Source organism: Balearica regulorum, chromosome 4 (genome assembly GCF_011004875.1).
Source record: "Balearica regulorum gibbericeps isolate bBalReg1 chromosome 4, bBalReg1.pri, whole genome shotgun sequence".
Taxonomy (NCBI): domain Eukaryota; kingdom Metazoa; phylum Chordata; class Aves; order Gruiformes; family Gruidae; genus Balearica; species Balearica regulorum.
This window is the reverse complement of record NC_046187.1, coordinates 46,878,396-46,894,333: the sequence shown is the minus strand read 5'-3', so window position 1 is coordinate 46,894,333 and position 15,938 is coordinate 46,878,396. Positions and strand designations below refer to the sequence as shown.

The 15,938-nt window shown below is 39.9% G+C and overlaps 1 protein-coding gene across 1 annotated transcript in view; it reads right to left on the bottom strand.

The window, feature by feature from the left end:
• Positions 1 to 15,938, bottom strand: part of SNX25 (sorting nexin 25) — an 87,139-nt gene that overhangs the window by 2,643 nt on the left and 68,558 nt on the right. Inside the window, exons 11-17 of the mRNA XM_075751979.1 lie at positions 15,239 to 15,370; positions 9,067 to 9,207; positions 8,724 to 8,837; positions 8,009 to 8,173; positions 3,027 to 3,144; positions 1,753 to 1,819; positions 48 to 229 (exon numbers count right to left, since the gene is read on the bottom strand). Coding sequence (XP_075608094.1) covers positions 48 to 229; positions 1,753 to 1,819; positions 3,027 to 3,144; positions 8,009 to 8,173; positions 8,724 to 8,837; positions 9,067 to 9,207; positions 15,239 to 15,370 — 919 coding nt within the window. The remainder of the gene's footprint in view (positions 1 to 47; positions 230 to 1,752; positions 1,820 to 3,026; positions 3,145 to 8,008; positions 8,174 to 8,723; positions 8,838 to 9,066; positions 9,208 to 15,238; positions 15,371 to 15,938) is intronic.

Below are 15,938 nucleotides of genomic sequence, written 5' to 3'. Positions count from 1 at the left end.
TTACTAGTTATTAAATCCGTGATTAAGCAGAATGGAAGTGATCTCACCTGGAATGTTTTCTAGTAGTTTTTGCTGTGCTCTCTGTTTTGTCTCTTGCTTTTGTTCATCACTCTTGGCTCTCGGTGGTGGCGCTAACTTTCCATTTGGCCAAAAAGCATCTCGAAACACACCAATATAGTAAACAAGCATTGGTTCACTGAACATCCAGTGTACAGTGTCACGGATTTGCCTGTAAAGAAGTGTAGAAGGGAGCACATCAAAGTTGGTCTTTCACATTTTATGCAGATTTATTATTTGTACTCCTGAAAGTAGTGGAAGCGATGCTCATTTTCATGTAATTATCCCAATTTATCAGAGCTGATTTCACCAGCAACACAGCAAGCTGTATTCAGCTCCGGGTGCTCTAGGATCTAGATCACTCCAGATACCTGACTGAGATATGGAGAAGGCTACATTTCAATGTCATCCACAAACACGTATTACAACTTACAAGTACTACACTGAAATGTGTATATATTTCAAGGATGGGCAATACAAAGGCTCCACTGGGTAAAGACATAAAAACCAGCTAAATAATTGTAGCAAACTCCAAACGAGTTGCATGCACAGATGTGTCTGGTGGGATAAAAACAGACATATAGCAACTTTGCATGCATGCTGTGCTCACACACACTCTCTCTCTCTGTCCTCTCTCATGTGTCTTTCATGCTAGTTATCAGCAGTGTGTGGAGAAATGAACCGATCAACTGATAACTCAGTGAATGGATACTGTCAGAGACCATCAGTTCAGAGGGAGTCAACTGCATGACTTCCCATCACTTCTCCAATTTACTGCTACATAACATACGTGAGAGGTTTTAAAAGCCATGCCAGCACGTGCAAATTTTAGTCACTGACTGGATGAAGGAACCGCCTGTTCTGCTGGTAGATTTCTGGGCTGTGACACTTAACCTGAATAACAGCCCCACTGCTACACCAAAGCAAAACAATGCATTTCATCAGATTCCCAGTGGCCCTTTGCCCATGTGAATGTACTACAGAAATCACAGATTCACAGACTTTCACAAGAAAATCCATCATGCGTAAGGGCGTCAGTACTGATTGAAGGAATCATGGGAAATGTGTTTGTATCAATCACCTGCTCTATGGAATCAAGTTGTACTCTAGGCCTTTGTATCTAACAAGAAAAGGAATTATTTTCCAAATTTTTTCTGACCAATAATATAGCTTTCCACATGAAAGGTGTGTATAGACACACACACTTACTTTATAGCCTCGCCAAGGCCTCACTTGGCAGACATGTCTTCAAATGATACAGAAAAATGAACACACATCACTGTTGCAGGTGTACAGGTTTCATGTTATAAATTGATGGTTCTCATCACGTATAAACATTATTTCAGTCACTTCAGAGAAATATGTGATTTGAAAGAAATTACTTAAAACAGAAACCTGGTTTCAGATCTGGCAAAAATCTTTATGGGACTAAGATAAAGCACAAACTAATAAAAGCCATTCAGAGCTGAAATCCCATGAAATACTGTTTTTCTAAAAGCAAAACCCTGTGTAGGGGAAAAAAAATATCTGCTTTCTCTAATCAACATAACATATTTGTAAATTGAGCTGTGGCAAACAAATGCAGATTATCATATACAACATAATGTCCAGATTTATTTTTTTTTAACAATTCTGCTCTCAGGTTTTTTTTCCTGGAACAATGATGCAGGTTCAGTTAAAGTAACAGCTACTTACTTGTTGATAGTTCTTCCAAAAGTGACTTGTACTAGTGCAATTAATGTTTTTCTGACCCACTTGAACACTAGAAGAATGAAAAATGACAGAAAATAAAGATCAAGAAGTGAGTAACATTAGGGAACCCAAGACCATGTCCAAAGCCTTCCCCCTCGCCTCTTCCCACCTCCAAAAAACAAAACCTCACCTCTACAGTAAACTCATCTGTTACAATCCTTTATGAGGTTTCACTAGTTGTACATGGGTCTCGTTTTTCTTGACTGCTTTCCCTGTACTGTTTGCTACACAGTTTTTAAGTCTTGCAGATTACATGAACATATCTGTAATATGCATTTGTACCTTATACCGTAAACTTTTATGTTTAAGAATATTTCAAGTTTATTGAGCCATACAACTATCCAAACCCTTTTTTCTACTAGAAAAAGGAAAATCCCTCAAAATTCACACCCTTTTCATATCTACTTGTATAATGTTGTACACACAGCAGCATCATTAGAATGCTGAAAACATTTTCACTCACATAAACCAAGCAGTTAGCTTTTCATTACAAATAAAGGAAAAAAATGTGAGTGCTTCCTAGTAATTACTGGTTAATCTTTCTTTCATGCTGTTCACCATCAGCACAAGAAAGTCTATATTTGGAAGGTACATCTGCCATTTTTGGAAGGTGCTGCATTTTGTAATAGTTACTCCGTAAATAATTTTATAGAGCCTCAAGTGTGGCTGTACATTCAAACAGAAACAGAAGTAGTTTTCTTTATTACTGTCATTCAGTTACATAAAGGAGGACAAAAAATCTGGTACTGAAAGATGCCACAATTCTAGCATCTTTTCCACTGTAAAAATTGTAGAACTAAAATGCATACATAGTATACTTAAAATGAACATTAAAATTATGTTGCTTTGTCAGTGACATGTTCTGTAATAAAGCCATCTTTCCTTCCTTATAATTTATACATTCTAATATGCAGAAAACATACTTTTGTACTTTTCTGTCTTTTCCAGATTTTTTTTTTTAATGAAAAACTTAATATTGAATGCAAATGCTCTCCCCTACCAGTTACATTTTTACTGTCAAGTTATATTGGAATTTCACTTTTGAATGAAAGCACCAAAGTTATGAACTACTGGAGATCAGCTCTGTTCCCAAACTGGCTACATAGATTGCAAGAACATTTCCACTTATTGAAACAGCAGAAAAATCCAAATTACAAAGTGCGCCAGATTTCTTGGCCAACAGATTCCACTAGCAAATAAGCAGGTTTACAACTTACTTCCTCGCAGCTCAAAAATCTCTCCAATCAGCATGAAACATGGCTCAGCAAGAGAGTCCCTTTTCCCATCGATCTCCTCTCCGTAGTCCGACAGGTCACTATCCTCTTCCGTTTCTTCCTAGGAAGAGAGACACAATATGGGGATGCACTGCAGATCCCCATCCTTCTTCCCAAATGGATTTGGTTTTGGCCACACTCTGGGGAAGAAGCACAGCCAGCTCTCCTAAGAAAGGGCATTATTGCCGCCAACTCTGCCGCTGGCAGATTCTGGCAAACAGGAACCTCACCAGGGAGTTTGAAAAGGGGTTGCACTTCCCACCGGTCGGTCAAGAGTGATGAGGACACTCTGCACTGCTGGAGTCGTCACCACTGCTAGGTCTTCTGCCTGCAGCCTTGCCCCAGTGAGCACCCCCATGTTGGGTGAACCTGCTCAGATTTGCAGGGTCCACTGCCTATACTGTCTTGCTGACACTAGCTGGTTAAGAGAAAGTAGGTGATGTGGGAACCATGTACTGCTAAGAAGCAGGTGAGAGCTGTCAAGAGGAGATCCACTCAGGTGTTTGTGATTGCAAAGCCCCCTCTGACACAAAACCCATGAAGGACGTCCAGGATGGGGAGCTAGCCAGCTGGAGTTTTTGCAAGGCAAGCAAATAGGAAGAAAGGGGGAGAATCTGGTTATTGCCCAAAGAGCAGCAGGTAGCTGGCTCCTCTGGAGAGCAGGCAGCACCTTGCACAGCTGAAGCCACTCAGTGGGATCAGGCACCAGCAAGTTGTCCTTGCAGCAAGCAGGGAACCAAACCTGGCAGTGGAAGAGGAACTGGCCACTGCAAAGACAAGCACCATTAGCAAGTACCAGTCCCAGGCAGAAACATAATATGGTGATATTTAGTGACCTGAGCCTGAGGATACCTAAGCTCAGGGTATCAAAGGCAGTTGAGTTACTCAGAACAGACTCACAGGAGAAGCATGGATTCAGCCACCTCGGTTTAGGCAGTGCATTTATTCAAGAATGCAGAGCAGACAGCAGGTGGTTTCTCAGTGTTATGAAGATCTGCTTCAGCATCAGGAGTACACCACCTACCATTACTCACGGCAGCCAGCACATCCCTTTGCTTTGCTAGATCTTCCCCTGCCCACCTATGCTTGGAGCAAAGCCATAGGGAGGTAGACCCGACCCCCACTGAGGCTGGTGCAGTGCCCCAGTCTCTGGTTCAGGACTGGTCTGCATGGTGTGCTGACAAACTTTCTTCAGCCCTGGTTTTCAAAGAAATCTGTCATCTCTGCCTTCCTTTCTTCCTTATCATTCCATCATCTAATACTGCTCCCTGCCATCATCTAGTCTGGAAAACCTGCTTCATGGCTCTATTTTTCTTGCATTATTTTGGTGTATTTCTTGGCCTTATTCTTATCATCACAATTTTTCAGTCATCCCTTGCCTGTCATTTGAACCCTGCTATACTGAGAGTATCCTATCCTGTCTCAGCTGTACATCAGTTTGTCTTACTCCTTCCTCACACCCTTCAAATCCCATCTAAAGCCCATCATTGACTTCAGGTACATTTCCAGTCTCTGAACCTTCTCCAGGCATGGCACTGCAGAGTAGTCTGTAACAACTCCAGTGTTGCGTATTCCAATATATCCTGGACCCTTCACTTCCTGTGTCACATTTGGCATTTTCTCTAGCACTGCTGGAGATGCTGCTTCTCTCTGCATAACCAGAAAAAGAAAAAAACCCACAGCACTGTCAATGAAGTGCACTGTAAATGTCCACGAGGACTCCCCTGTTTATAGACTTCTATGGCTTGAGGAGTCCCAAGCTTTTAAAGCTTTCTGCTAACGTTAGGCCAAGCTGTGACTGAGGGCAAGGAACAAAAGGCCACACCACACTGACAAGAAATGCCACACAAAGAAACCACAAATCATTACCCATCTTACCACACATGCACACAAACTCACTGATGATGAACAGAGTTTTCTCCAGGGAGACAATGTGGAGCAAACTCCAGTCCTGCTCACTATCTTCCTCTGGTCAACAGGCTTCTTGGCCCCTTGTTATTTTAATTATTCAAGAAATTATGTTTTATTTAATTTTTCATAGCAGACATCATTCCATATTTTCATTAAGCACTTGGGCAACAGAACAGCAAATAAGCTTACTGAATTTGCAGGTGAGCTTACTGAATTGGTAGCTGAGCCCACAGGGTGCAGTTTGATAAAGACAGATGCAAAGCAGCAATAACTCACCGTGTTAATGCAGGAAAACGAAACAATTGACATTGATAAGACTACAGAAAAAGATCCCAGCGCCATACTGCTCTGGAAAAGGCAAGTGTAATACCATGATGTTTAAGCTTAAACATCATGGTATGACATACATACACACATAGACATAAAAATTATTTTTGAGCATTGTGTTTCACATTTTAGTCACCACATTTCCAAGAAAAATAATCGGCTAAGTCCAGAGCAAAACCATAGGAACTAAATAAAACATAACCCAGCAAAAACTAGGTGAAATTGGGGCTGCTCAGTCTAAGAAATAAAAGAATAAAAGATAAAAGGAAAGTAGTAACTCCTGATAACTGAGATGATCCTAACCTAAAGTGTTCTGTGTTTGCTGCACACAGGACAAGAGCTAGCTGGCTAAAGATTGGGAGATTTAGATTAGACAGTGAAGAAAAAAAAAAGGTTTCTAACCATGAAGAGAGATGAGAACTGGGATAAGCTGCCTTGCTTGGCTAGAGAACACCAGTTATCAGAGGTTTAAAAATATGTTACACAAACATGTGCCAAGAATTTTGCCAGTACAGTTGAGTGTGCTTGGAGCAGGAGGGTAAACCTGATCACCTCCCCCAGGTCTCTGCTTTGTTTTTCTGCTGCTCAGAGACTCTCCTATCATTTAGAAAAATGCAATAAGAGGTGTAAATTCTTATACCACAGTGCATTTTCTATCCATTAACCCTTCATAAACCTAAAAGCCCTTCTTCTAGAAGATATCAACTGCATTTTTTCCCTCTAATTTGGTTTTGTTCTTGAGAGCTAAGAAACACACTCTAAAGCTAGCCCTGTCCAAGGAGCTATATATATAAAAGACCTGAAATTGCTGCAATATCTAATCCTGAAAACAACACTCAAGAGGTAATATTGTCGCTCTAACACATATTTGAAAAATGTGAGACAAAATGTAAAAGTCAGAGAGCTGTATGAGAGCATTCTCTTCTACAAAGCCCAAAATACAAACTAAACCAGGAATTCTTAATTACAAAGAGAACACAACTGTAACAGCTTTGTCATGTGTGGTTTAACACAACTAACTTCATTAATGACTTTGTACCAAATGATTTAACCCCAGTTTAACTGCTTTAGTAAATTATTCAAAATGGTATCACTGGACAAGACTGAGCTGATCTAAAGCTCACACTGAGAAACAGGGGTGTCCAAGAAAAATTAGAGCTGATTCCAGACCACTTCACAATTCCCCTCCCTCCACTTAATTTTATCATTATTTTTAAACTAGGACAAATGTTTGCCATACTGATTCAGAGTCTAACAGTTTCCTATACTCCCTCTATCTGTATCCTGTTGTCTCATATTTAAGCTTAGGGAAGGAGAGGAGAGGGAAGGTGGATGTGCAGTGGGATGGTCTTTGCATTTGGACAGTGCCTGGCATAATACAGTCCAGCCAAAATTAAGCTCCTAGTCTGGCAAGTAAGAAATAGTATTAAATTTAAACTGAGTAAGAAGTTATGTTCCAACTCCTCTGTTGCCACATTCTCTGGGCATTTTTTGCTCTACGTCAGTTTTTCCGAATCAGTTGCTTCATTTCTTTGTTCTCTCTCCTCTCTCACACACTCTCATTACAAACTCCCTTTCCTTCTCCTGTATTTCCTAACTATCTCCTCCTACACGTAATACAATATACGTGCAGTCTGGCTTTTTTCTTGAGGATGTTTTTCAATTAAATAGTGAAATACAAATAGCTTCATGCTTCTATGCTTTTATGCTACCTCTACCTAACAGTCATTTCAGTGAACACACTTTTGGTTTTTTTAGAACTGCAGTACTTCTATCAAAGTGTAAAATTAGTTTCTCAATTTTTCTTTATATTTATTACTCTGAAACAAGACATAGGCATTCAGCATCTAGGTGCAAATAGAGTGCAATTTTGAAAAATGAAATTGCATAGAATTTTCTTATACCCGAGAGATACAAGACCACCTTTTTTTGCCTATTAACAGGCTAGAACTGGACAAGTTCCCCAAACTCTATTTATCCTGCAGAAGGTCCATCCACTGTAGACAACTACAGCATGTAAGGAAAGAGTTATTGCATATAACATATAAGTGAAAAGGGGAATAGAAACAGCTCCTTGGAGGCTGCATATCTACAACATGAACCACCCAGAATAGAGCGCCATGGAATTGTGGTCATTTTAGTCAACGAGCGAGCTATTTTAGTCACTATTCTTCATTGCATTTTGAAAGACAATGGGGTTTTTATGGCTTAGTATCAAATTGTCCAACTGGTTTGCCCACATGGGCTCCTGCCTCTATTTGCAAATTCCCTCAGTGAGCCTGTACCATTTGCCAAAATTCTTTGTCAAAACTAGCTTTGCTTCAGAAGTTGTCCAGAAATTATTAAGGACACACAGCTGTTCCCTGCCAAGAGAAGCTTCCTAACAGAGAATTATTTTAACCTCTCAAAACCCCTCTGACATATGCATGTCAAGAGCACAAAAGTGGAAAATTCTGCTATAAAAAATAAACAATCCCACATGGACTGCAATCTGTTTATTTGGGTTAGGTTACACATATGCCTATATATATTTTTTTGACTCTTTGTTCACTTACGGTAAATTAAAAAATGACCTTTGGATATGCATTCCAATATTACCTGCCATTCAAATGGATTATATTAATGGCTCTCCCTGTTTACTTTGGATAAGTAATTAAATTTGGGAAGATTACTTTTCTACCACTTACCTCCTGATGAGAAAACAAATCACCAGGAAGTCGTTCTAGAAACGAGGAGAGCGAAAAAGATGACTTCTTTCCTTGCACATCAATAACTTTGAGGTGCTCTGGGGAAGGGCTCAAGAAGGCATAAAGTGCTTCACTCTGGCAGAGTCTTTCATCAGAGAGCAATTTCTATGAAAGAAAATTAATGACAGAAACAACACGTTAATTAAATATTTCTTGTTAAGAACAAGATGTGCCAGGCCATCCAATAAGACTGATTAAGACATGGCTCAGAAGTAGAGCGAGAAAAAAATCCATGCCTCACAAAGATACTTCAAAGACACCTGAAGAAGCTATTTCTAACGGATTAGAACTAGTAAGATTGAAGTTTTTAATCTTACAACTTTCATTCTTTTTAAATAAAAAAAATGTTCTAATTTATAAGAGATTTGTTGTGGAGTGTTTTAGTTAAAAGTGGCAATTACAGGATTCATTATTTACTATTTCTTAATTAATCAAAGTTTAAATTAACTTACCACTACAGGAATGGTTACTGTCAGCCAAACTCATCTCAACTTCAGGCATTTTAGACAACTTTGACATTTATAGCGTCAGACTTTACATCTGACCTACTTGTTCTAGGCTCTCTCTTTAGTCAATAGAGAGGCAACATCCACTCCAGAGGCATGATTCAGTTCTCCTGCTTAGACATCTGTTGGTTTTGTCTTTGTTTTCTTACCTGCAGAAAGTTATTAAGCTGGTTCTTGGATTTCTCCATGAATTTCTGGTCTACAGATTTGAAGGGCAGCTTGCTGAGGGAAGGCAACTGAACTTTCTTTAATGATGGAAAACACTGTGCAGGAGAAAGGAGAGCTCACTTAACATATATGTGCAGAAAAACACAGATGGTTCAGAACGGAAAATATGCAGATAAAAAACTAGCTCTAAAAGGCTAAAAGCCAAAAGGCTGGCATAAAAACTGGCAATATTACATTTTTTTATCTGGTTTTCCGCCCTCCAAGCATCATTCCGACGAATTTTAGCAATTTGCATCCTCTCCCTCCCCTAACTGGGATTCATACCTCACTGAGTTTCCGGTGTAGGTTCTGAAACTCACTGAGCTTCCTGGGAACAGTCCAGTTCTTAGTTTCAGCTCCACCAACTTCTTGTAAACTCACCATGACAGAGTAACAGGGCACTTGTTCTCCATTCTCTTCTAAAACCTTGCGGGAAGGAAACCAACACATAAGGTATACTACCTTGAAAACAAAGAGTGGAACATCTGGGCTGCAAGATGACTGGCTTGCAAATTCAGTTGTCATCACTGCCCCATCACTGCTTCTCTTGCAGTTTGAAGGCTACACATGGAGCAATCCCCTGAAATGGACTAAACTTTACCCAAAACGCTATGCCAGTCCTGAATCAGTCCTCCAGCTAGCCACTATTATACTTCACATACAGCTTTGCAATGCTGTCCATCAGCAATCAAATCTCCCTGAAATGTCGTCTTCAAAGAGTTGCGTGTATTATTTCAGTTTTTAAGGTACCTACCACAAGGCTTTCTGATAGCTTACCAATACTCCATCTCTCCCATCTGCATTTTCCCGACTGTTTTCCCATCATTCCCACCCTTCTTTCCCAGTGCTCATGCCAAGGCTCCCCCACATGCCAGACACAGCGGCTCTGCAGCTGGGCCCTGCAGCAACTGGTGCTGTCTCAGGGTGACTTCCCTGCTCACTTGAGCTATTCTGCATGCATAGAACACGTGGTATCCGGGTGTTTCTTTCCAAAGGGCTCACAACTTGACAAAAATACTTATGAATCGAGCTGTACGACACCCAGAGGAAGGAGCAGTGATTAACCACATTGTGCAAATGGGACAACTACAGCAAAGAAGTTAAATGATTTTTCTTGAGACAACAGCAGCACCATATTATTTCTTAATTTGATGAACCATCCAGAATTTCACCCTTATGTCCTAATGGTAATACATTTTTGTTTACTTATTTTTAGGAGACAGTTAAATAGATTATGAAAGGCAAATAAGGGAAATGCATGAAATATACAACTTTTTTTGGCCAAGCCAAACTCTCAAATGCTTTTCTTAATATACATGCAAATAACAGAAAGGTAATTATAAAATACCACTCTCACACAATCTTTTTGAGGAGAGTAATAATTTTTAAGCTTTTGGGTTTTTTTTTTAAAGAATATTTAACTAATCCAATTAGAGTAAGAATAAACTTTAAAATTCATATAATTGTGACACATTTTCTGAGAAGCCTGAAAAGGTCTGACAACACTTAATGCTAGCGACAGATAATTTGACAAGCAGCTACATCACCACTGTAAAAGACATGCAGCTAAAACATATCTTCATATTTTATGGCTGTTCAGAGCTGTTCATGGAGAATATTCCCTGTGATGCACTACTCCTAAAGCTGCACATGGACCACTGGGAAACCCGATTCGAGGCCTAGGTTTCACATCTCTCTGCACAAAAAAGCTGCAGCAGCACCTGGACAGAACACAAAGCACCAGCTTGAACGTCTGAAAATGTGCCTGGTTCCCAGCACAGCTATTTGGGGAACCGGCTTGCTCTTGCCAGACTACTGCAGAAAGAGATGCTTGAATAGCCTCCAAAATATAGGTCAGAGGGAGCTGGCACAGAAGGACTGGGAGCTCCTGGGACAGTCCCTGCCCTGTCTACCCCTGAGCTAGATTGGATTTGTTTGTAGACAACTCACAAACACCTCCCGGCAGCAGCTTTTGAAAACCAGAAGATCAGTGCTGAAAATGCTGATTTGAGTCATGCCTATCATTCTCCAGTACACATTTGTCCCCAGGGCAGGGATTTGCATGTGTGTAGGGTCATCTGAACTGTAATTGTCAGGAGAGAGTCATCCCTCTGGAAGGACAATTTCAAAAGGGAGGACTTAGTACTCCTCCTGCTTTCAAGTTAGGATCCATGGGCAAAATCGTTTGAATTCTAATTACTATATGGAGATGCATCACAACTTCCTTCAAATACCCTCATAAAAATACCTGAAAGTCTTCAGGATCTTCTTAAGAAAGCAAAAATTTTGACCAACTTAAGTGCTTGTGCATTTGTTTTTCGAAATTAATGAGTCAACTGGAAAACACACAGAAAAATGGGATCTTAGGGTGTCTTCTAAATGAGAAGATCGCATCCTTTGCTGTAACAGGTACCATCTCATACAACTGCTACCATGAATGAATTCAAACTTGTGAAACAAATTTTTTTTTCCATCCCTGTTAAACTAGAAGTCTGGTCTAGACACTCACCCTGGTAACTGGAAGTTTCCTTTCAATTTCCAAACTCATTTCCCATTTGTTCCAACACCTCTTCACCCCTCCATTATATTTACCCTTATTGATGTGTTTTTGTAGACAGTCTTATTCCTCTGAGTTTCCCTTTTGCTAAGCTAAGCAAATGAAAGTGCTTTCACAATCGCTTCTCATGAGAGAAGTTCCTCATTTAATCCGTTCAGTTCCATCCTTCTCAAACACAATGGCCCAGCACCTGCACAGCGACTGTAACCATAGACTCATAGAATGGCTAGGGTTGGAAGGGACCTCAAAGATCATCTAGTTCCAAGCCCCCTGCCATGGCCAGGGACACCCTCCACTAGACCAGGTTGCCCAAAGCCCCATCCAGCCTGGCCTTGAACACGTCCAGGGATGGGGCCTCGACAACCTCTCTGGGCAACCTGTGCCAGTGCCTCCCCACCCTCACAGGAAAGAATTTCTTCTAACATCTAATCTAAATCTACCCTCTTTTAGTTTAAAGCCATTACCCCTTGTCCTGTCACTACACTCCCTCATAAACAGTCCCTCCCCATTTTTCCTGTAGGCCTCCTTCACGTACTGGAAGGCCACAATTAGGTAACACTTCATTTCAAACAGAAACTCCTCTCCTCATTCAGGGCCACATTTGCCTTTTTCACATCTGCAGCCCACTTAAGACGAACTGCACATCTGACAAGCCACCAGTGTACCTACTGCTTCCAGCCAAAAGGTGCTCCAACAGGTTGGAGCCAAAGCCCAGAGTTCCTGCTAAATGCCAAACCTTGCATGCCATGCTGTGAGATTTCACCGTACTTTCTATTACTCTCCTAAAAATCATCCAGTTCTTTGAGAACCACGCTAACCCTCTTCCAGCTCTGATTCTTCATGAGCATAAACTTAACATTTGTGCTCCAAGTCCAAAGGTCGGTGATAGTCTCCGCCCTGATAGTTTCACAGCACTGGCAAAGGCTCTCAGAATTAGCCCCTGGAGCGGCATTTCCACAAGTCTCCTCCTCAGCCCTTTCTCAGCCCCTTTCCTTAGCTTACACATGAGTCTTTCAGGTTATTCACTGCTACTTACCTGGCAAGGACAGAATCAGCCCTCAAGTACCCAAAGTGGCTTCAGGCTATTGGGTTGTTTGGGTTTTTTTTTTAGCATTGGCAGGAACTCCATATCCTCAAGACAACGTAAAGATTAATTGTTTCAGAATTTACTGTCTACTAGCATGCCATAGATACCTAGTCCACAAAAGGTAAAAATTTCTACCTTCTCCCTGTGAGGCACAAAGTCCCAAAGTACACAGAGATATGAACAAGGATGTTGACACACCTACAACCATTAATAAAACTTACAAGGCACATGCCAGAGGTGAGCGCCTCTCACCAGGGTGTGTGGCATGGTAACAGTAAGAAACATTCAATGAAATATTGCAAAAACAAATGAGAAACAAATATTATTAAATACTTCCCAGGAGGAGCTATTAGCTGCAGTAGGTAAAATGTAAACTTAACATTAGGAAAAACTGTAATAATAGTTCAGTAAAGTAACAAGCTGCCAAGGAAAGTCATTGAATCACCTGTTGGAAGCACTAGGGGCTGGTCCAGACATCCGCCAGGAGTGATTAAACGTTAACAAAAATTAGCCCAGTCATTAAGCCAATGAAGAACTGTATGACTCACCAGAAACCACCTTGAGTCAGAGCAGCTCTCTGAAACAGCCCACCCAAGCTGTGCAGCAGTGAAATAGGGGCTAACCAGACTGCTGTTTAAAAAAAAAGTCCCTTTAAAGTCCCTTTTAAACATAGCAAGACCATGCAGAAGGCGTATCGGACACACCATTGTTTTCCTCAATTCACAGGAAGGTAATTTTCTTAACTTCCACTGAGCATAAACATCCTAAATTCCAAGATATTTAAATGAGCAAGACAAGCTATTTTTTTAATGTTATTCAAATCTACAAACTCCACTCCTTGTGAAAGTAATAGATTTTTAAAAAGATGTTATGCTCTGAAACAGTCTTCCTTCTTCAGACAGAGGAGACAGAACATCTGCTACAATATGAAATGACGCAAGGCCAAAACCATTAAAGCAAGTAGAGCAGGTTAGGTTACGCAGCTCTAAGTTTTATACCTGCTGGTATGGGGGGAATATACTTGTCATGGGGAAGTGACTCACAGAATTAGACAAGGTGTTATCATGGGTCCCCTCATTCTGCATGTTCCTACTGTCTTTTTTTCAACCTCTACCAACCAGCCAAAATGCTGAGTCTCCAAAAGACAGTTTTATAAGAAATATCAGTTACCAAAAGACACCAGCAGGTTTATCCATTATCTATCAACTGGCTTAGTAAATCAGTTTAAAAGGTTGATAACAAGCTATTACCCTTTCAGCTCAAATTCTATAGCAAAATTTACTCTTACTAAGCTTTTCTGCAAAAAACATAGGGCTACAAAGTTTTTCTCTTTCTAAAATCACAGTTATATGCTAGGATTAGCAACAGCATATTTTGCAGATAGGAAGACAATGTCACCCCCTGAAATCATCAACTGCAGCCAGAACATTCCTGAGCAATTAATTAACACGGATAACTACAACATTAATGTTTTCTCCAGCCTACCCTTTGAAGCAGAGAGCTGCAAACAGCACAATTAATGCAAGCCTGCATTTAATTATCTAATCCAGTACTACTTATAAGTTATAGTTAAGGCAGCAAGTAATTAGAAGCCTCCCTCTTATTGAGCTGAACCACCTTCTCATCTGGTAATAAGGGAGACACTGGGTAGTTCTGTATGGTGCCCCTTACCAGAAAGCTGCCATTCTGCAGTTTTGCTGCACACGGTATTGCTAGTTAAAACCAGACTTCAAAAGCTACAGAGAACTCTTAAAGACAACTTAAGAGTTTCACTGTTCTCAACTGTGTCACCTGCAAACAGCATTAAAACAAAAACAAACCTGGATGTTTACACATTGAGAATTTGGTTTTTAAAATGGCACCTGGAGGTTTTAACCTGTTGGATTTATTTCTTCTTTTATGGACAATGAGTTTAACTGTTGACAGACCTATCGATATTTTGCAAGAGCTCAGGGCACAACCAAATAAACTCAAGAGCACATAATTTTTTCTTCCAAGAAAAATTACATCCAGGAAAGTACTTATACTTATTTAAGGAACATTTTCTTAGTAGCACACGAAGGCAAGCCAGCAGAGATCCAATTAATCTTTAATTCTCTGAAGTGATACTGTCAGGAAGATTGCTTATGCACAGTGTGAGCCTACAGTTACTACATAACAAGCATTTATTGGGCTCCTTTCATGGCAAGTGTTAATAGAAAGCCATGAGATGGTAATACTTTTTGTTTCTATTACAATTTTTTTTACATTGATTCTACAATTGTCCAGCTACACCCAAACAGAAAAGCAGAACAAGACAAAAAAAGAAAAAAGAAAAATTTAACTTCTCCTTCACCTCACAGATTTAAAGCACTTTCTGGGTATTCTACTCCCTTGAAATTGTACTACCATTAAATACAATATTACAAAACACAAAAAGTGTAAGTACAGCATCTGTTAAACGTAGCAGAGACGCAACTGCACCTAAGTGTGATAGAATGGTAATATAACAAGACACAGTTCTCATGAAACACAATGCCCCTAACATAGCAAATTACCCAATGCCAAAACCAGTTCACATACATACAGGTATTTTTATAAGTCCATTACAACAGTGTCTGAGGGCTAGAAATTTTGTATATGCATCATAGGAGTCACTGGGAAACAAAGGAGGAGTTCAGAAGAGGTTAGAGTTGTTCCCCCCCCCCCCAAGTAAATACGAAGTAAACACAGTGTACATGAAGGTATAAGGAAAGTATATACGGGTTTTTATTCTTCTCTTCATGCAAGTTTGAACTGACTCAGAAGATAAAAAGCCATAAAAACCCTCGTACCTCGCCTGAGACAATGAAGGCTTTCCACATGCCAAGATTCTCACACCACCAGTCTGTTCTTGCAATGTGAAGCTGAAGGTCATTGTGCTCTCTCTCCATCAGAGTAATTTCATCCTTCAGCTTAGAAACAATCTGCAGAGGAAAGTTTATTGATTACAATCAGTAAGAAAAACCTTGTGCAACATGCCTAGTTGAGTCTTTACGGACACTACTCAGAAAGCAGAAAAGGTACAAAAGCAGGGAAAGAAAGAACAATTCACATGATTAAAAAAAAATCATAAGTGAGAGAATCTATAATGCCTCTAATAAACTTGTAGAATACGCAGTAGTCTTAAAGGTCAACCCTGATACTAAAATAAAAAACAAGTTAGAAGAACACACTATTATCACACTATCAGCATAAAACGCACTTCAGATAGAATTAGGTATTACACTATATGTTTTACACAAACTTGAAGTTGCAATTACTGAAACATGCATTACTGAAGAAACATGCATTACTCCTTACCGTTTTCAGATATACACGATGCAACTGAAGAACCTGGGAATAGATTTCATTTCTAGGAACTTAGCTATGTTAACAATCACTCAAGAAAATACCACTTATTTTAATTTTGGAAAGGAAAGGATTTATAATTGTGGAAAGCACATTTAAAAAGATGTTCTCATCAAAACATAGCTCACTATTGTAATCTCATAA